Source organism: Pleurodeles waltl, chromosome 1_2, assembly GCF_031143425.1.
Source record: "Pleurodeles waltl isolate 20211129_DDA chromosome 1_2, aPleWal1.hap1.20221129, whole genome shotgun sequence".
Lineage (NCBI taxonomy): Eukaryota > Metazoa > Chordata > Amphibia > Caudata > Salamandridae > Pleurodeles > Pleurodeles waltl.
The window spans coordinates 1,120,072,839-1,120,095,577 of record NC_090437.1 but is presented as its reverse complement, the minus strand read 5'-3'; the positions used below and the strand labels follow the sequence as shown (position 1 = coordinate 1,120,095,577).

Sequence of the window (22,739 nt, the reverse complement as noted above, 5' to 3'; positions counted from 1 at the left end):
TTTAGCACTGGTAAGCAGTGGTAAAGTGCCCAGAATACCAAAAACCAACAAAACAAAGTCCAGCACAAAGTCAAAACACAGGAAGCACAGGCAAAAAGACCGGGGAAACCATGCCAAAGATGCAAGGTCTAACACCTCTGCTGCTGCTCTACAAGGTTTCAAAAACAAAAATCTGATGTGTTTTCCCATAAAGAGCCCGAGTGTTCCACTGTTCTACGACTGAGCCCTCATCTCTGCGGTGATGAAGGTTCCTTCTCTTTATCCTGCAGCATGAGGACTACTCTGATTGCTTCTAATTTTGGATTCAGCTTACGTGGGGGGCAGGGCAAGAATAACAAACCCTTCTCGTCAGAAGGGCCGCAGCCAAGTACTTTTGTTTAATAATAACGTTCAGCTACGGGGAGCACAGTTGCAAAGGTGCAGATATAAAATAGTAGCCTCTTGCTTCAGTCCAATGACTATTTCGACATGTGGTGTGGTATGTTACAGCACAAAAAATGCTTTTTTAATTGAAAAAACAACATCTCTAACGTTACAGCTTTTAGGTGGCACTGTTCCATGTCATGGAGTGGTAGCTCATTAAAACGTTAGCAAAGACCATGAACACATTTAACAAAACAATTTGACAAGTTATCCCAGCATCATACACACAACAGTACTGCAGCTGCAAGCGCTTCTTCTGTCTGAATGATTTGATAAAGGCAGTGGAGGTAATCACAGTGTACATTTAACAGTAAGACTCGAACCCTAGCTTTGCAGTAACTCCCAGAGCAATGGACCGGTAGCCTCACCCGTAGTTCCACTGATCCGTGTAAAGGCCATTTGTCTGTGCTGATTCTTCTGTCCTCTGAGATGTGATACATATCATTTAACTCAGTCACAACCTTAAGTCTATTGAACTGAGGTCTGACACACCCATACCGAGGGAATATGGTTGTCTCGCCATCCCCATTTATCTGTCAAAGTAGCTTGATTATATGATCTATTCTTGTTTTGTACTGTCTCGTGATGTCTCTTCACTATTCTCAAACGGTCCCCACCTTCCCTCTCTCGCACCCTCCGATGTGTTTCCCTCTCTAAGCATCTTCAGCTGTGTATTGCCTGCAAGCACCGCAATGATCATCAACTTCCAAGTCCCTACCACCCAAAAACGTACTTGTAAATACCCGGATAACGAATTTGGAAACCATGTACCTGCTATCTGTAATGGCCGTCCAGAAAACAAAAGGGTGCAGGTTGCAGAAATAAAAGTGTGTTTAATTCTGTGCTTGAAAATTTGTACAGTCCAAAAAAACTACTAACCAAGAAAAACAGGTTGATGTTTAATGACGGTACATTTTCTGATCACAAACTGTCAGAGTGAAAAAAAACACTTATTGTCAAACCGTTCTGAATTCATGTTTCTAAACAGTAGACTCCATGAACATGGCACGTGCCTCAATAGAGGCTTTGCTATTGGTAACTCACTTAGGAACTTGTGTACAGCTATCAAAGGGCAAAAATATAAGGCAGCGTGTACATGGCAGCACTAACAGAAAGTAACGCTTCTCAGTATGCTCGGATGGTGCACTTATCGATGCACTGCAGCTGCAGTCACACACGTCACAACATTCATGACACAGAAAACAGGGTTCAAGCTTTGTCGTGTTAGAGCTCGGCAGTCGTAGTTTAAAGATGCGCAGGGACCAGCTCTGACTTCCCAGCTGTGGTTATCACCTGGATTAGACTTCCTGATTTTGGTCGGCTCTTCCCTGTGGTCCAGTCAAAAAAGGTTCTGTAAAACAGAAGCATATGCCGTTAAAAGCTGTATGCAAGAGGGGCTGCACATGCAGAATCAAGTGAAGCTAGTGGCAGTCATTAAAACAGTTTATGCAAGCACATCACGAGGATATATGGGTTGTAGAAACACAATTGAACTGTCGCTCCCTTTGGAGTATTACCAATTACTTTTTGATCACAAAGTCCGGCTTCTCAGAGCAGGTGAGGTGTGCGAAGCGAAAAGGCTCCTAATTTGATAAAACATGCACTAAACTGACCGGCTAGTACCAGGTCCTGCATGTTATTCAAGCTTGTAATTGATGTAAAATACAGTGACATACCACACATTAATTGTAATTCTGGTTCTGGTCTCACCACCAACTCGTAAAGGGGTCTCAAGATTTAACAACAGAATGCTATATTTAACTGTATTTATTCGTTTCCTCTCATTGCTTACAAACGTCTGGCCAGCAAGGAAGTACTGCAGTAGAAGAAAGCAGTGTCCCTTTTGCCCATGCTGAACAGCAGCCACACTGGTGTAATATATAGCTAAAACACACTGACAAAGCCAATAACTCGCGCATAGGCGAGATCTATTGGCTTTGCCAATGCTTGTTTCCCCCCTTACTATTTACCCACGTTTATCTAGTGTGGTTACATTTAGAAAGCTTGTCAATTGTTACGGAAAGCATTCTGAGGGGCAGAGTATGGGCGAGTTCCCAGAACTCTGTTGACAAGAAATATCAGGAAGGATATCTATTTCCCTCAAATGTTGCAAGTCTATGCTCTAGGGCAAGTGTTAATGTTTCTACGGCTAGCAGGTCTCAGAATTGCATCTTCCACCTTCTCAGTTGGCACCTTCTGCTGCTTCCACAAGGTCAGAATAGTCTGGATTGCTGGGACACGGGTCAGGGTGAACTATTTGCCTCTTAGTGTTGACCCTTGAAGACCCCAGGATGGCCACTCCAGATTTGCTAAGGACCTAAAATATCCCATCCAGCTCTGGTAACATCCTCCCAGTAGCTACTGAGTTTTGGACAATGCCACAGGAAAGGGCCCTTTCATCTTGCATATTGTGGAGCAATTGCCAGTCTTCTGCCTGTCCCATAATGCTAGCTTTTATTTCTGTAAGTAGTTTGCACTAAGTTTCTAACACCTTAAGGTTGGGTTTGGATGTTTATGCCATATCGCTGTTCTTCATCAGTGAGCTCTCTTACTAGTTATTTTCCAGCCTCCTCTGTCCTGGGCTTTTAGTCAGATGTGTTGAATCTTCTATAATCATACACCGAGCCAATTTCATGGGACTGTCATAGGATCCATCTTTTAGACACCTGTTGAACATTGTTACAACAGGATTCCACAGTATAGGTTGCAATGTGGGATAAGCATTACTGAGTTACATGTACTGGATACCAAGTGCAGTGTTAAAAGAGTAATGGCCAACATGTCTCATGGAATGCAACAGCCATAGACAACTCTGTGGAATAAAACTGAGCTTATAGGCCCCACTGCATGCAACTGGTCAATAAGGCCAACTGAGGCGGAAAGGTTTCATTTTGGCACAACGGCGTGACATGCCTCTAGTGGGCATTGTAGCACCACACTAGCCTACTGGAAAAACCTAGCATAATAACCGCAGGTCCTGTGGGATTAAAAGGTCACCCGGATCCATAGTGTAAAAAGCTTTTTGAACGCCAGTGTATGAAACTACAGTATGGCCACACGTCATAAAACTATTAGCCATGCTAGATTGAAGAGACGCTTGAAACCACTGGTATGAAACTGGCTCACAGCTGGACAGAATCATTTGGTTTCCTGAGAAGTGGTATCATTTCCTCTATTCCAAACCGTCCTATCCTCTTCTGTGTGTTTGATGTTTAGCCCCAAGTGGCCAAGGATATGCCTAGACATGGGTCCCTCACCCACTGTGCCACTCAAACAAAGCTACGCCTAACTAAAGAGCCATAATGAGGGAAAACTGACTTGGGTTAATTGTATTCTGCTTAAAGGAGGACCTGGATTGGCATTTCAGGCTAGACTCTGATTTGCACATAGCTGGGTCCAAACTGGGGCGCCATGGTGGCAAAAGAACGATCAGTTGAAATGCTACTGCGATAAATTACCAGTGGTTAGACTTATTGCAAGCATTCCTCCCGTTCCCTTTGTGTGTCTACAGTGATTTATAACTCCTGGTATTTTTCTGTGGCTGGCAGACAGGCATAAATAAAGCCATTATGGCCGTATACATAGGTTTATGGACGGAAATGCTTTTGTGATCTTGCCAGTTGTCTTGTATAAACTACTCTGAATTAATATTTATCCAGAGGACGAAAAGCGGACATGGCCTTTCGATTTAATATCAATGAAAACTCCTCAAAACATAAATTAGAGACTTAGCAACTGCAAAATCTCTAAGATAGCAGCGAAACAGCAGCATCCCAGAATGAATTTAACATGAAAACATATCCGTTGTTACAATGTGCGCACCGAAATATCCATCTAGTTTATTAATGGCTTTCATACTTACTCAGCAACGAAATCCAATGGCGTCCAGGAAGTGTAGTCTGCGTTCGGCATTGATGCCCTATTAGCAGGTGTATCCAAGGTAACCCTGTGATTAAAAGAGATAAGTCTTTGAACATAATGTTTTTGTTGCGTAGTGAGCGCATCAGGTCTCAAGTAATCTTCGATTTATTAATCTTCCTGCAGCAGAAAAAGGCACAGGCATGAAACCATTTCCTCTGACAAACTCGTTTTTTGTGTCTGAACAAAAACCGACTTACAAGTGAAATACTGTAAGATACAGTTCGGTAATTAAACTATTAAAAATCATTTAACTAATATATCTCTATCTGGCCTCCAGAAATAATAGCATTTGCCTTCACTGGCGGATTTATTAGTGCTGACTGAGGAGAGAAACCTAACCTGCCACCATGTGCCCCGTACCCACTGGTCACGACAAACCCCAGCCACATTAAAACACAGTTAAGTATATCACTGCAAAGGCAAAATACAACTGAAATAACTATGACCATGATTGTTAACTTAGATTCGTCGCTAGTATGAGTAGAACACACAAATTGCCAGGAAAAAAACAAATTGAAAAGATAGTTACTACAACACACAGCCTAAAACCACTGAAAATAACAACTGCTGTTAGCTTTCCAACAAAAGAGAAACCTATATCAGCGAGTGTACATCGCTCTTAACGTTCAACCATCTCATATTCGCAGCTACCATCTGACATAGGGTACCATTTGCTCATAAATATAGCTTGATCACCACATTATAACACACTCTTGGGGAGGGGTGCAGGGAAGTCCCAGGTATGCCTGTAAGCACTGATTTTTCCAGGAAAGGTGAGGGGCAGCCCCCGAACAGGGATATAAGAAAAGGCATGTATTACTAAACGATAATTAGTTCTCATCAACCACCAGTCAAATCATGGTCTTGATACAGGGACAGTAGCCATCCATGACGAAAGGACAGTTTGTGCCTGTCCTTCAATCGTCTTTCATCAAGGTCGCCAAAAGTCAAACATTCTGTAGAGGGGCACTTTAGACCACCTCTGAGGAGACAAATGCCATGAGTCTCCTGAGCAGAAATGCATAGCAAGTCTGCCAAAAACTGAGAACAGGAATAGGGTCGACTCTACGGCAATCTAACATTTTTATAGTGTTCCTAACTGAAAATAAAAATATATATTGATAGTTGTGGAACAGGGGAGACCCACCATACTGGGAGAAATTACCAGGTACGAGAACTGATAAAACCTGGTAAAGTCATATGGATATCCAGTAAGGGGCTGTGAGCAGACAATGAGCCCAAGCCCAACCCCTCCTAACTCTCTCCTTCACCACAGAGGGAGCATGCAACGCACCCCTCTGGTTCAGTCATACCCGTGTCGACTCTCCACCCCTAATTAAGAAGGGTCGGAAAGCAGGAAAGGCAGAACCCAGAACTTTAACACTCACTCAGTTAGGAGACCCTGCACATCAAAGCTTTACTAGTTCTTGGTATTTATAGATTTATTCAAATAATAGTATCATTACAGAGAGCAAAAGACATTAGAGTAATGGGAATGAGCATAAAAAAAAAATCATATTACAAAATGCCATGCGCCGTAAAGAAATTAAGTAGCCACAGCACATTTTGTAAATAATCACCTTTAGACTGACTGAGCCTAAATACAGAAGGAACCACAAGCATTTAACCCTCTCTAAGTAACAAACAGGAACGTACGGCATTAGAAATGGCTCTTCCCCAAACAGCAAGTCTTTCATAATCTGGACAAAGAAAGCACACAAATTCATAGCGCAAATGCGCAGCACTAAAAATGTTACTTGCACAACATCAATCGTGTATTAAGTTTAAAACAATACATGCTTGCACATTCATTTAATTTGCTGTAAATTACATGATTTGTTACACAGAAGAAATTGTACGTTTTATTAACGCAAAAACAAGTTTTAAACAAAGAACTGCTTCTGCACATTTATAGTATGGACATGCCAACGGACGTTTAGCTCACAATCTTGTAATATTGCAACACAAGTACATCCCTCCCCCGCGAAAGGTAGCGATAAGTTACATTTGCACACGGGGCCACAGACCACGGGTTGCATCTGAATTTCAATGATTTACTGAAAACAAATAAAACACATAAACAAATATGCACTTTTCTGCAAAGTGGCAAGCACTCTTGATCTTGAGGCCCAGTAATGCTAACTAAACCAGACTTAGATTAAGCACTATCTTCTAATAAAATATTTTAGCTTTACACCTCTAAACGCCCCACTGACCCAACACCACCTGAGTACCACCCGCCCCCACTCCAGCTCAGATTAACTACCTGCTCAGATGAGGTGCTAAACATTACCAGATTTGTCCCCAGAATGGCGGGTAATCATGTGAAAAACGGCCTATTATTCCTGGATATGCATGGATATTTCTAATTCTAGGCGCCTAAAAAATCAACAGCAGATTTGGGCACAGAATTATTGTCCAGAATGGGTAATACTTGGCCTATGTCTCTGCAACCTAAAGCTAGCCGTGTTCTAATCGGGCCCCAAGTGACGGTGAATGATGTAGTATTTATTCTCTCCTGCAACTGAGATCAGGCAACTTAAAAACAATGCTTGTACCATAATTTAAGAAACTGAGAATCAAGTAACTGATATCATGTTGTGGAATATATTGCCAAAGTCTATCCAACATATCAGTCAATGGTTACTGGACAGTACCTCTGGTGGTTCATGTTTGCACGCAGGTACTCGCACACTCCAGTTGAGAACACAAATTATTTCTATGACTCGAGAAGTATAAGAAGAGTAGTCAAGGCGTTCACCAGGATGTCTGGAACTGGGATAACCGAGTATACCTTCAATGATTAGCCAGACCATTAGAGTGACCTCCTCCTGTGGAGGGCAGTAGTGCAGAATCCACATAAAATTGCAGATATACTGCCCAAACTTGTACCAGAATTACCATCCTCTTTAGTGTAACTTAGGTGGCCAATTCGATGCTCCTGGAAACATCTCCTCAAGAACCCCAGTAGATTTTGTCATTCGGCCACTCAATCTAGGGTGAAAGGTCTGCCGCCATATCTGGCAGGGTTGACATCATGAAACACTGCCATAGAAACAAAGGTGAATCTTTCGGCAAACATAAGTATAGCATCTACAACATGCTGAGCCATTCCCAGTGTCATTTTAGAGTCTCCTATGTGGGACACTGATAGTGTACTCTCATATTTGGGGGCATTCCTTATGCCAACATTAACCAACACTGGGGGGATTATACTGAAATGTTTCTCCCAAACAGTGTTTCACCCAAAGAAGCTAGTCCCAAAGCAGACACAATCAACTTGGTGGAGACTTTGTCGCCCTGAAGCTGTGAGTCTGCCAACGTGGTGAACAGAAAATCTTCTGCATTTTTTCTTTTCATATTGGGAACACATCAATTAAAATAAATTGCAAAAAAAAATCCTAACGTCTTCTGGGGCACAGTTATGGCTCCAGTTTATAAACAATTAATGGTTAAACATTACACTTAAAAATAATATCGGAATGTTCAGAGTATTATGGACTGATAAACAGTATACTGTATGTGAATGACTAATCAAAGGAACAAAGATTATATGGGAGTGAGATGCTCATTGCCTTGTTTATTGGTATATATTAAAGTTGATTTGGGAAAAAAAAAACATAAACTTTGCAAAATGATAGCATTTGGAGAAAAGGTAAGTTCTTCAATGTCCTCAGAAATCCTTGGACTGTGTTTTATTAAGCCATGTTTAGAAACCCTGATTGATGTAACAAAGATGCCAGATAGAATAATGCTGTGTATGGAGATTACTGATAAGCATCTGCCATTTATCAAAGGTTTTTAGGTGCCCTTGATCAACTAATCAAATCGATCAGTCGAAATGTGGATTGTGACTGGCAGGGTCCACGACCTCAGTCGAAGAGGCAAGTTTCCAGTGCCCTATGGAACTTCTGTAGAGTAGGACAGGTCCTGAGGTGCAGTGGGGAGGGCACTATAGAGGGGGGAGGGTGTCCCAGGCTTTGGCTGAGAGGTAGAAGGAGTGTCCTCCTGCTCTGCTGTGTTGAATGCAGGAAGTATGGGCCAGTGCAAGGGAGGTGAAGCTGAGGTGCCTAGAGTGTTTGAGGAATCTCAGGCAGTGGTTGGTAGAAGTGGGTCCAGACTTGTGCAGGACTTTGAATGCAAGGGGCGAGGAGCTTGAACTGTCATCTTTTCTGAAGCAGGAGCCAGTGCAGTTTCTTTCAGTTGGGGGGTGATGTGGGTGCGAAGAAAGAGATGCAGGATGAGTCTCGCTGCGGTGTTCTGGATGGTCTCCAGTCTTTGAATTATGTGGTCCTCGTTTCCCACGTTGAGGGTGTTTTTGTAGTCCATTCGACTGGTCACGAGGGCTTGGTGATGGAAGCCACCTGAAAGTCTTTGACTTGGGACCTCATGGTGGGATTGCGGTCCAAGATGATACAGTTTCCTGGTGTGCTCAGCTGGGGTTGGCGTTGGCCCTAGTTCTGTGGGCCACCAGGAGGTGTCCCAGGGGAGTTGTCATTGTCAAACATCAAGACCTTCATCATGCACTGGTGGAAGTTGGTTCTGGCAGTGGTGGAGTTTTCAGAGAGGGAGATGACAAGCTGCATGTCATCAGCCTAAGATAAAATGTTAAGTCCATGGGATTTGACTATGTTGGCAAGGGGAGACAAGTAGCTGTTGAAAAAGGTGGGGCTGAATGATGAGCCTTGATGAACTCCGCAGATGATTGGTTTAGGTTCGGAGGTGTAGAGTGGAAGGTGGACTCGTGTTCTGTCAATGAGGAAGGAGGCAATTTATCTGAGGGCACCTCCTTGGATGCCTATGTCATGAAGTCTGGAAATGAGCGTGTGGTGGGAGACGGTGTCCAAGGCCGGTAAGAAATCAAGGAGAATAAGCTGTCTTTCCTTTGTCGAGGAGGGCCCGAATGGCTTCTGTGGTCGCGATCAGGGCGATCTCGGTGCTGTTGTTTCTGTGGAATCCAAAATGGGAGTCGTCTAGGAGGTGATTGTGTTCCATGTTAATGAGTTGCTGGCTTTTTTATGACTTTGGCCGGGAAAGGGAGCAGGGAGATAGGTCTGAGTTGCTGAGTTTGTAGGGGTCTGCCGATACAAGGGTTTGATTTCTGCATGCTTCCAGTCTTCTGGAAAGGTGTCAGAATCTAGTGAGCTGTTGAGTAGGGTGGAAGGTTTGAGGCCAATCCTGGATGCTCCTAGCTTTAAGATGTGGTGGGAGCATGGGTCAGATAGGGCCCTAGAGCGGATATATTTCATGATGGTAATGGTGTCCTGAGTGGTGAGGTGGTTCCAGGTGGTTATCCTTGGGATGGTTGTGTGTGAGGAGGTACAGCCGTTAAAGTCTTTGAGCTTGAGTTGGGGGTTGAAGTTCCTGTAGATTTTGGCAATTTTATTGTGGAAGAAGGCTGTTGCAGAGGTCCTAAGAGGAGAGATGTTGCTTGTCACCGTTGTGGGGTTGGTGAATTCTTTGACTATTCAGAAGAGCTCCTTACTGTTGTTGCGGTTAGCTTCAATGAGAGGATTTTTTTTTCTTTTCATCTCACGTAGTTGGCAGTGGTATAGGTTTGGTATAGTGCTTATTTGTAAGCAGTTCGGTCAAGTGGGTCTTTGTTGCTGTGCCTTCTCTCAAGGTGCTTGCAGTGGCGCTTACCTGTCCTGTTGCCCTCGGTGTACCAGCTGGCTTGCTTGATGTATCTTCTGTGTTCCTTGTTCTTGATGGGGATGACGATGTCAACACAATCAGTGATCCAGGTGTGGAAGCTTCTGACATCCTGGTTCACGTTGTTGTGGTGTTTGGGTGGATTGAGGACGAGGATGTTCCTCCATTCGGTCTCTGAGCCCTTATTCCAGCTGCGACAGGTGGCTTTGGGTTGTGACGGGGCACGTGATAATGAAGCAGACAATTGAGTGGCTGGTCCATGTGCGTTTGGTGGTGTGGCTGTATTTGATGCAGCCTTGGACATAAATAAGAGGTGAATATGGGACCGAGCATGTGTCCTGTAATGTGCGTGGGGTTGTGTATGAGTTGGGTGAAACTGATGTTGTCCAGGCTGTCAAAAAGGTTGGTGGTGTTAGGGTCAGTTATGTCGTTGAGGTAGAAGTTGAGGTCTCCCAGGAACACGTAGTTCTTCTAAACGATGGCTCGGGGGGGCAGGGGTGGGAGCGATAAAATCAGCCATAAGGTTACAGGAGGCAGTTTGAGGTCCTGGTGGATGGTATGCAAGGGTTCCTTAATGGTGGATTTCTTGCCTGTTTGGCTAGGGAGGTTAAGGTGTTCATTTGCTGGGATGGTGTCGTCTGTGGTGGTGGTGGTGCATTTGATAGTCTCTCTATGGATGATGGCGATTCCTCTGCCTAGCTTAGTGATGCTTTCATGGTGGGTGATTCTGAATCCAGATGATATGACGGTAGTGATGAACGGGGCTGGCACAGAGTTGAGCCAAGACTCGGTGAAGAAGACAATACCAGGTGCAAGAGTGTCCATAAGGTCCCAGACCTTTACGGCGTGTTGGCTGAGTAAGCTAGTGTTGAGGAGGGTGCATCCGAGCTGGTCATGGGTAGCTGATGTTGCACGTTGTGTGGTCTGGGTGTTGCTGAGAGGGGTGGGGGCGTGCGTATTGTGGCAGGTGAAGTGGCTGAGGGTGCACGTGAAAGGTGTTACCGTGTTACCATGCAGTGTGGTGTGGAGCTCTGGCAGTGTTTGTAGCAGGGTCAAGTTGCAGTAGGTGGTAGAAGTGTAGCTGTGGGTGGCAGTTAGACCAGGGTCCCTGGCGATGGGCTCAGTCCAGGTGTGGACAGATGCAGGTGGGCTAGTCTTTCACACACCTGCGCCGCGACCACCACTAAGCAGGTCCTGGGAGGTGGGGGGGTGCTAGGAGGCGGGTGGGGATGGCTAAAAGGCTGGAAAAGAGGGCAAGGAAGTTAGGAGGAGGGGGGAGGTGGAGGCGGTGGGAGCGGGAGGAAGGAAAAGGAAAAGGGCAAAAAGGGGCAGCAGCAAAAGCAGACTAAAACGGTCCAAGGAGAGCAGAAAATGGAAAAAGAGAGAAAAAAGAAAAGAATCAAGGAATAAGGTGAGAATGAAGCAGTAGGTAAAAGACTGAACTGGTGAGTAAGAAGAAAAGGGGGAAAAGGGCTGGAGCAGCAGCAAAAAGGATGGGAAACAGAGCAGGAACAGGCTCAAGAAGAGACTGTCCCAGGTAGAGGAAGAAGAATACAGCAGAGGAGCGAGGGCCTGGAAGAAAGTGTGTCCTGAAGCTGGCTGAGGGCCATCAGAGGTAGGTGGCTAGCTGGGCCTGGGATGGGATGCCAACTGCAGTGGTGCAACATACTCAGTTTGCGCACAAAAATATCACACAAGCCCAAAAGGAACTGAGATTTCTATTGATAATAAAAAAAATTAATTAAGCGAGCTGATGGAATGTATGCCAAAGTCAATAGTCATGATGTCATGGAGGATAGCATGTATCTTGAACTACGGACAAAGGCAGAAAGCCACAGTCAATAACGCCTAGGTCAAAAATCATAAATCAGAAAGCTTAACCAGCTAAATTGATGGTGATTTTGCTTCTTTCTTTCTCAGGTAACAGTGTTTGTTCAGAGGAAGACCAAGCCACCCCTGGATAGGTTAGTTTCTAAAAAGTCCTAACTTCATGATATGAAACGGGCCATAGGCACAATAAAGACAACCCAATCAGAGGTAAACCGTTGTTATGAAACTCCAACACACAGTTGCCCAAACCACCAACCATTTCTGTTTGTCCTTAGTCCCAGTAGTAATATTTGTCCTGGCAGAGAACAGATGTAGCATTCTTACAACTGTCAAAAAAGCTGCAGTTCACTAGAAGGTGAAAGCTGTTCCTAAGATGTCATTCCTGCAAGGCAATATGGAAGGGAACCTCCACGTTATGCGGTAATCATTATGTACTTGAAGAGAACAATCTGCACGCAGCCACTACATACTCCTCACTGCTCAGAAACCAATCACACATATCGGGACTTGCAAGTAATAAATGGGAAAGTGAAGGACTCCAGTTAAGCAGAGGTGAATGAAATTTACATTGATAACCAGTAGTCCAGAAGAACCATATAAACATGTGGGTCCTCCGCTACCATCTCAGCTGCCACCAATAGTCGTCTTATTCTAGGCTGATGAGTAGCCTGTAGCAACCCTCCTCAACAGAGACGTGTGCCCTATTGGTTAACAACAAAAACAAGTAGTACATACAGAAATCTCACATAGAGCTAGTTCCCTTTAGGAAAAACATTTGATTTTCCAGAAAGCTGAAGGAAAATGCAGGGTGGAACAGCTGTCCAAACAATGTCGGAACTTACACTGGAACTGCAATAAGGAAATATTGCAGGAAGCTATAAAAAAAAAAAAACTTTAGGTTTGGCATTACAATGATTAGGCTTCGGAACATGCAACATACAGTTAGCTAAGCCACCAAATGAAGCTTTAGTTAGTTGTACAAAGAAGGTCATGTAATTCTTTGTTCACTTACGGTAATATAGCAACAGCAGCAGATCCAGCTGGCAAGCCACTATTGTCACCGCCAAGGCTTTGACAAAGCTGATGTACAGTTGCTTTTGCCATTCCATAGGCAACCATACCTAATGAAAAACAATAAAGACAGAATAGTCAATTCCCTTAGTTGTAGTTTTCAACAACTCCATAAACTATACTTTAGAACTCACAAACCACCTTGCAATAAAGTTTCTTAATGTGTGTTATTACAATATAGTTATCAAGTAAGCTTATAGGTTATACAAGCTTTTATGTAATGTTATTAACCAATTTATATGAATTTCATGAGCTATGGTTATTAACACACACAACATACGTGAGGCCCTGCGTCCAGGTGGCCCTAGGTCCTCAATCACGCTGTGCACAGTGGAAAAGGTTGAGCACAGCGCCTGGGTTGCGTAGATGTGCAAGGGTTGATTCATAACCTTTGGACTTTGGCAGGGCCTTTTTTTCTCCAATTCATCAATCTAAAACAGGATTTACGAATAAGATGTAAGTGTCACACCCTCAAGATTGCCTCGGGATCACAATTCAGATTTGTGATTTTCAAATCCTCAGCACGATGGTCCGAGGTATCGAGACAGGTAAAGCAGTTCCTGCAAGCCGTTTTAGGTGTCTCATATCCGAGGCTTTAAGAGCCCTCATTAGTAACAGCACCCTGCCTTCCCCTACAACAGGATTTTGTTTTCCAGAAAAAAACGAATTCCCAAGTTAAGTATTTGCTGGGTACAACCTGCAAGGCTTATTCGACCAGGACTTTCTCATAGTCAACCTAAAACTGCACCTAGGTCCTGCAATTCACTTTCATTGACCATCTGTGTGTTATTTGAGCTTTTTGCCGGAAACATAAACGTATCTCAGCTTTAACTAACATTGCTGAGAGATAAAGCCTGCTGCTTGTGCCCTAGCCACTTGACTAGAGCTTGAGCAAGGTTTTCTCTGCAAACTGTTTCAAGCAGATCAGATATTACACTGTCCAATTAATGGTCCAAAATCTCCCGCTGAATTTAGAAATTGCCATTAAGAAGGATTAAAATAATATGTCAATGTAGCTTTTAGTGCAAAGGCGGAGAGAATGTTGTTTTAGTCAGATTAAATACCTGTAAAAATAGCTCTAGATCTTAATTCAGAAGGCAAAATGTGGACATGAAAAATTTAGGACCTAGATGGTAAACATCTCGACTCCAATAACTAGAATAAACACCTAATGTTGCCTTAATCTTCTAATCCCAGGCTATTTTAAGGCAAATGACATGTCAATATTTGAGTATGTTTTTATAATTGCATGTCAATCTTATTGCAGTCAAATTTTGAGCATTTTTAACCGATTGGTGGTATTGTCTACAACTATTTCTTCGATTGGTGCTCACTTGACATACGACTCTAACTGACCTTCTGCACCTGCAATCCTTCTTCTAGTACAGAAACTGGAAAACCTCCAACTACTATACCTATCGTCCTAATCAATCCGCTCACTGGGGCTCCTACCTCTCATGGTCTCTCAAACCTCTTGACTCGCCCACATATTTACATTGTTCACCAGGTGCTTGTTCTCCTTCACAGGTGCATAAGCATTCCAATATGTTACCCCATGCAATATTATTTAGTTTCCTAGACTCAGCATACGAGATACAATACAATTACTCACAAGTAATTCGTCCACAACACTGTATTATTGCCTAAGGCAAGTCAGATTTATCTGTAACAAAACAACTCGTATCACTAACTGCTTTAATTCTCAAAACTCTCTTCCAGCTAAAAGACCCCACCACTCCTATCCCTCCTGTTATTCACATTGACGAGACTACATCAGTGCTCCCACGTATCCCATAGGTCGTAGCATGCCCGCTCCGTAGCGGAAAGGGAAGAAACCCAATGATGATGCATGTCACCAAGGGGTAACCCTGGTGGGTGAGGGTTTTTCTAACAGGAAAATCCTCCTTCCTGTCCGTCCTGTGGTAGTTGTTTTAGCTGGGCCTCTTTTGCAATGTTTTATAGGCTATAAGGAGGACAGACCCAGCCCCACAAACTCCTTCTCCCTCTGTTTTTGTTTTTTAGGTATGTTCACTGTGCCACCAGACGCAAGCAATACCCAACTAACAAAGCCTAAGGAGCTGGAATAGAGTCTGTTGTCCCATTCAAAGGGGACCTGGTTTGACATTTCAGTCTCGACTATTCCCATTGGAGCAGGACCAAGGCTAATTGGAATATAGCAAGATTCTGTCTGGAGTGATATAATGATCTAAAAAGAATGGACTGGAATGTGACCTGGCTGTTTGCCACATCATCTGAAAAGGGAGCGACCAACCGCCACAAGGGGAAAACAATGCATACCTTTTAAACAAATGGTTTTAAAGGAAATACAGGAAACAAGGGGTGTACACCAACTACCAGACAAAGCAATTTGTAAGAAATATGTTTCAATGACAGGGAAGAGCTACTACCCCAACTCACTAAGACCTGTAAGACTTGACCAACCATCCACAATGAAGAATACCTCACCACAGGAGGATTCAAGACTTGTATACTATGCACATTCTTCCTGGTGAGTATATTCTATATGGTCAGACACGCCAGCCACTAAGCAATGGTAAGCTGCTATAGCTGAGCTATAGACTGTTCTGTATGGTAATCCAGATCGGAATAATTTAGTCAAGTAATTAATCACATGGATTATATCCATTGAAACAGGGTCACAATTCTGTCTAATACACCAACAAACCCATTTCTTTCAAGCTAATCTATATGCTTTCCTAGTTACTGATGCCCAGGATTCTGATACCAGTCTGAAAGCCTCTGCCGAAAGATCTACCATTTCCCACCGTCTCCTGAAATCTTCCAAACCATCAAATCTAAAAGTCCCTCTTCTATCAAGAAATGATACTCTCCTTCTGGCCCTAGGATTACCTCTCTGAAAGTCAGTTTTAAAAAATGGGAAAATCTATTACCATTTCCACCATGATTGGGAACCAAGACTGAGACCTCCAAATTGGGATTACTATCATAGCGGTTTCCACACATGTGCAGAAGTACTCTTGGTATTATAGCAAACAGAGGGAAAGCATAAGGAGCTAAACCCCTCCATCCTGCAGAAAAGCATCTATTCCCTAAGCCTCCGGGTATGGTCTCCAACTGACAAATGTACACCAAAAGGAACCCATTATTCCTGAATATTCAGAAATATCTCCCTGTTCAACCTCCAGTTGCTTGGATCTCTGAAATTCCTGGAAAACCAATCTGCTGCACCATTGTTCAGACCAGGAATATGTTCCACCACTACTGAAATTCCCTTCCTCAAACAATATCCCCAAAAGTGTTTTGCAACATCTGCTAGGACCTTCGAATGAGGTCAGCCCATCTTGTTGACTTACCTCATAGCGAAAACACTGTCCACACGAGCATCATACAACATTTCATCATTCCTTGGGCAAAGTAAAATACTGCAAATGAACCTGCTAACAAATCTAAACAACTGATGTGTAACTTCTTCTTCCCAAAACGTCCATCAGTGGATGAGTTCCCACATCTCACTCCCCCATCCTTCTAAACTTGCATTTAACTCCGTCACTATATTGGGCTCCTCCAAGAAAATCGCCTTGTCATTCCATGCCTCCACATTCTTAAACCACCACTGTAACTCCTCTATGCATCCTTGATCTAATTATATCTTCTAGGAGTGTGACCAATTGATTCTTAAGCATTTGGTTTTCAGTCTTTGAAGGGCCTGATAGAACAATGGCCCAGGGAATATCACCTGAATCGTCATGGATATCAGCCCCAGAATCCTTGCCAAAACCCTAAAGGTATCACCTCCATCCTTAAAACGTTCCTCAACTCTTCTTGTCGTTTCTTAAATTCTTCCCTTGGTAACCTCAACTCTGCCTGGACTGTGTCTACAACAAAACCCAGAAACTGAGTTTCCTGACTAGAGCTCAAAGATTATTACTTTTTGTTTATCACAAAGCCCAGTTATTCCAGTAACTCTATAGTCATCTTTGTATGCCATAAGCCTACATCCTTGCGCTGACCTATTAGAATGTCGTCTAGGTAAATTATTAGCCTCACTCCCCTCAACCGTAGCCATGCTGTCACTGGACAAAGTACTTTGGTAAAGCATCAAGGTGCTGAGGAAAGGCCGATGGGAGACTACGGAATTGCCACAGCTTTCCATCCATCTGAACTGAAATATCTCTGGTGAGGTGGCCAAATTGGTATAGTCAAATACACATCCATGAGATCCAGTCCTGTTAGCCAATCTCCTTTCCTTAACACATCTCTTATCAGATAGATTTCCTCCATCTTGAACTGGTGATACACCACCCACTCATTCAAATCTTTTAGGTTTATCACTGGTCGCATACCCTTGTCTTTCGTCTTAACCAGGAATATATTGCTGATAAAACTTAGACAACCATCCGTGACCTACTGAATGGCCCCTTTTGCCACTAAATTCTCTCCCTCTTGTATCACCAACTTTGAATCTTTCTCTGAAAGTTTTCTCTCTTGAGGTGTCCTTGTTTGAACCAGGATATCTATAAACTCCACTTTGTATCTCCTGACAGCCTCTAAAACCCAAGGATCTCTAATTCACAAAACTGGACTAACCTGCCTCCCACCTTCATAGGTATATCTGAAAGGTCTTGTGAAACTCTTACGTGTTGATATTCCTCTTTGCCTATCTCCTCTGGGGGACCTGCCACAAAACTTTTTTTTCTGGGGATAGAAACCTTGATAGTATCCAGAGTATATATGGCTTAATCTTGTATCAGATCCCAAGTGGGTATTGAGGTAGATTGTCCTCAGCTGAGGGACCGACCCCTCTTTTCCTGGCCCTACAAAAAACCCTGTCCCAAAAAACCCTTTTAATATCGTTTTGGGACATTTTTATGGAGCTAAAGACCCCAATGTACTTGACCATATCTTTTACAAAATCATCCCTGAAGAGGTGTTCCTGAGAGGAAGGAACCCCCATCCCTTCCTCATTTGTCAACTCAAACAGTTTTGAGGAAAATACTCATCATTCTCTTGTTAGATAAAGCAGTATTAGCACTGCCCAAAAGGCAAATGGTTCTCTGGGCCCACTGGCGTAATTCCTTGACACTGACTGGAATATCGTTAAGATAGGCACCTTCAACCTTTTCAAAAAATTTTGTTAGGGGACAATCACATCCAAAAGTTGACCCTGGAAGGATTTCAAGTCTCTGTCTAGGCCCTTCCTTGGGTCTTTACAGCTCTCATTGAAAAATGCCACTACTATGGCATCCACATCAGGGGTCATAGCAACCTTATCAGAAACAGAAGGGAGCGGGCACTCAGATCTTAGTCGAGATCTCACCTCCTTAGGAATCTCCCTCCTTAGCCAGAAGGAGATGTAATCAGCCATGTGCTGTAACGGTGCCCATTCAGGGGATAGAGGATGTTTTATTAAAAGTGTGTCGAACATCTCATCTCCCAAAGGTTCGGGTATGCCCATGTTAGACCCCGAGGCCTCCTCTGTTGTTCCTTTCTTCCTGATCTCAATACCATTGTGGTAAGAGTCAAATTCTGAAGAGTAACAGAGATCAATTTCTGGCTGTAAACTTTCATTACTATCAATGTGGATACAGGAACTTTCGGGCCTTTATCCTGCCCATCCACATTGCCAGAAGCATTAACCCAGTCATGACCACCATCAAGTGTCAGATATTCCCCTGTTATCTTTGCTTTCTTGCTTTCAGCATTATATTAGTCTACTGAAATTCTTATCCATCCAAGCTGAACGTTCTGGCTGATCAGCTGATTTTGAAAGCCTATGTTTTTTTAGAGAAAATATCAAATGTCTTGTGGATGGCGTCATTTAGCGACCCCATCAACTTTCCTAATGCTCCATTAACTATAACCTCGAATTTCTCTTTCAGTCTCTGCTGTAGTTGTTCCTCCACCATCTCTGTCACACTAACGTATGCTTAATAGAAAAGGGAGTCGCAAAAACTAAGTATCAGGTGCAAAAAACTAAAGGTAAAATATAATTAGTCCCAGCAAAAAATACTTTTCTAACTAAAGGCAGTGCAGAGATCAAGTTGGACTACAATTGCCAAGAATTTTCACAACTGATTGAAAAAAACAGTGCCCAAATTAGCAAAATGGCAAAACAGATACACTATCCCAAACATGTAAAATGGCAGCCGACATGCATGACAGAAGTGTGATCAGCCACTATTGTGCTGTCTAAGGTGCATTCCTCAAACGTCAGGAAGCACCCAAAAGAGTCATATATGCTTTCATTTGCTACAAATTGGTGCTGGCACTTTAGTATGAGCAGCGCCGCACCGTAGTAATCGGAACCAAAATGGGGGGGAAACCATGCAGTAGGCATGGTCACTCAGGAAAGGTGACTCGCCTTCCTCCCAGCAATGGTGTAGTCGAAATCTAGGCGATGCGCTGCACCGAAAGCTGCAGTCCAGGAACTGTGAGAAAAGCACATGGCCGCTCGCCAACTCGCCTCCCCCTTCAGGGAAATCCACAGTGAGAGCATGAGAGAGCAGAGAGCTCTTGAGATGTACATGTGCTCTGCCGCATTATCTGAAAAGGGAGCGGCCAAACACCACAAGGGGAAAACAATGCCTAACTTTGAAACGAAAGGCTTTAAAGAAAATACAGAAAACAAGGGGTGCTCGCCAACTGCCAGACAAAGCAATTTCGTTTATTTAGTTTCCCTCAGGGTAACTTAGACGTCTACATGGGTGGGGGTCTAAGCCTTAAAAGGGACTCTCCCTTAACATATGATGTTGTGTTTCTCCTCCTTATGCCTTGAATGCTGGACAAATGTGTGATGGATACGTTTTCAGCCAAGTCACAGATTGCCTTTCAGGGAGGTGGATCCAATGAAAGCTCCATGTTGAGCCTATGAGTGAAGTGCTACAGACCAAAGCCTGTAGGGAATCGTTTCACTGAAAGGTACCCCTTAGACAGTCTCTGACTCCCTTCCACTCTTAGTCAGCACGTTTATATCCAACAGGGCATGTACTAATACTGTGAGTGGCCAGGTGGATGACAGGGTGTGCCTGGTCTGCCTTACTTAGAAGAAGATTGGGATTCAAGTTTGAGGGGGGCTCTGAAGGGAGTGATCAAGAGAAAGAGTTGGGCTCTTGTTTTTGTGTTTTAGGATTGTTATTGACACTGCTCCAGAAAAAAAAGTAATAATGCTAGGAATGGCTAATAGGCCAAAACTACAAAAGGAGATAACATGAATTAAAGTGCAGTCAGAGACTGATCTTGCACAGGGTTCTGTTTGTTTCTTGCATTTCTAAAGTTGTAATCTTTCCAATATAGCATAGTGAATTATAAAATAGCGTCAAGGAGCTGCATGCAAATGCAAAGGCATGATTTTAAACAGTTGTCAAAAAGGGTTCCTTTTGTTAGTAATAAATTATTATTACTATATACAATCCCAACTACTGTGTTACGTTACATTTGAAATCCCTTCTCTAGATCATATACTCAACATATAATTCCTATCCGTATTGATGATGTGCGGGTCCTACACCTTGTAACCATGATTGTTTTTTGTCATATTTCCTCTACATTTATTTACATACTTGTACGACTTATTATTTCTGTGTATGGGTGATGTAAAGTGCTCTGACACCCTACACTGGATGAGTACTGCTAAAAATAGGATTAAAAGGATATTAGTGAGTGCCATTTAAATTATCATTAGTGTTATTAGTCATACAGATTCATGTGACATTCTTACAGTGTATGCAGATCTTTTACATGCAACAGTTCAATAAGGTAAACAACCGGTCTTCAAATCATAGTTTCTGCTAAGTTTTTATTAAGTTATAAGCTGTATGCCTTTGTTTCCCTCCACAGTATTGCAGTCTAGGAGTTAGGCTCCAGATAACTCCCAGCCAGGATGATGGCCAGCTTATGGCCATTTAAATAAGGCCTTTGTTTTGGGCTCAGCTGGAAGTTAAAATAAGAAAACCTTCCATCCTTGCAGGTTTCTGCTCTGCTCTGCGGAAACTGCTGAATGTGTCCCGGCGTTGTCAAATTACACCAGGACAAATTCAGCATATTTCATTATGGCCAGTTGGTTTCCAGATCCGGCTCAAAAATAGCTGTGGGTCCGGCTGGATCCCCTACATTGCTCTTGTTCCTGGATGATATTCATGGATAGACAATGCAAATAAAATAACTTAGAATGTAGAACTGAAGTGTAATGGACACAATATTCAATGTCGAACTTTTGAGCTAGATTTGGTGAAGTTAATTGAACTCCAGATACATTTTTCTCCTAGAAGTAAGTAATGGAAAGTGAAAGTTGCCCTGGAAAAGTTCCAATTAAGGAACAGAACACGTTGGCTGGGCTGTTTATTAGTGGTGTCTATATAAATAATAAAAGAAAACAGAGGGGTTTCTTTTGAAAAAAAGTTAGTGGTGCCAATGGACGTTGACATTCCCACACAGGACAGAGAGGACTGTTTGAAAATACACTGGACTTGTCTGAGGATTCATATTTTATCCTAACAGTGCACCTTCATTTAGTATACACAACTTAATAATACTGTCAAGCCACAATCTGATCTGTTTTTGCTTGCCGTTTTTGAAGAAACCCATTTTTAGGATTGAAACTCCCTAGCAGTAAAAATATCAGGGACATTCTAGAAAACGGATTATTAGCATGCACTGACAATGATGCAAATAGGCAATATCACAGATGTGGACTTTGGAGGGAATTCGGAGCATTGTAAAAATCAATGTCATGAAGGCTGCAAGCACTGTAGAGTGTGGGCGTTTTAGAGAGGGGTGGTTTATAAGATATCACGATTGGAAAGCTTCAAACTGTGCATTCGGTTGAATGAAGTTAAGGGTTTGAAATGGAAGGTTTCAGAAGTGTACAAGACAGCTTCACAGGAAAAGTCTTGGGAATTAAGCCAATTCAGAATAGTGTAGCGCGGGCACAGATGAAATTTAAAAGTGCTCATGAGAATGGCGATCCTGAAATAACATAAAATCGATGGCATTTCCCTTGACGTATGCCTGCTGTGTGTTTAACGTGAAAAGGTCCCAGCCTGCTCAAAAGCACTCTCTGTTTGTGCAACAGTCATTTCACAACTTCCATGGCCCTTCTTTGCTTAATAAATAACAGGCACGTTTGGGAGGCACAGAGGCTTGTTGCTCATTTTAAAAGCAAAATAATTGAAACCATCACGCAGACAACATGGAAGTAATTTAATAGGCTCTCTGATCTCCTTCGGCATGGAATTGCACGAAACAGATGTTTTTTCCAGTTTTTTTTTTTTTTTTTTTTTTAACATGAGCAACGTTTCACTGTTTCAGAAGAGAATACAGACCTTTTCCTAAGAATTATATTTTGTTCATACTTTGAATTGCCTTGAGTTTGTGTCAAACGAGTTAATTGCTAAATGAAAAACAAATAATAGGCACAGATACTTTCAGCATTCCTTTATAAGGAGAGCATGGCACAGAACCTGTAATACTGCATCAGGTTTGAGAATTTAATTTACTACTGCATTCCAGAAATTTTAGTTACCAAAATCATTTTCTAAAAATCCCCAAGTATCAGGTTTAAAAGCCACCTGCTTACTGATAGTTTGCACTACTGAATCTAAAAGTGAAGTCTTGCATCTTCCTGCAGATGGTTGTATCAGTCAGGATACTCAGCCATACTCTTCCATGTGTATACGTACCATGTAGGGCACATCCAGGGAACAACCAATCTGATAACCTGTTCAAAGAGACATCGACAACAATGCCCTAATGAGGTGAGCTTGATGCCTACCGCTTGGTGCCAGAAAGGCAATCTGTGGGAAAGGTCTAGCAGAAGGGGGCTTCCAAGCCAGTAACCCCATGCAGAGTTTTCCAAATAATGG

The 22,739-nt window shown here is 42.9% G+C and overlaps 1 protein-coding gene across 1 annotated transcript in view; it reads right to left on the bottom strand.

Moving 5' to 3' along the window:
• Positions 1–476: 476 nt before the first annotated feature.
• QDPR (quinoid dihydropteridine reductase) overlaps positions 477–22,739 on the bottom strand; it is a 37,058-nt gene continuing 14,795 nt past the window's right edge. Inside the window, exons 5-7 of the mRNA XM_069202278.1 lie at positions 12,839–12,947; positions 4,286–4,369; positions 477–1,774 (exon numbers count right to left, since the gene is read on the bottom strand). Of these exons, the coding sequence (XP_069058379.1) occupies positions 1,669–1,774; positions 4,286–4,369; positions 12,839–12,947 (299 nt within the window). The 3' untranslated portion in view covers positions 477–1,668. The remainder of the gene's footprint in view (positions 1,775–4,285; positions 4,370–12,838; positions 12,948–22,739) is intronic.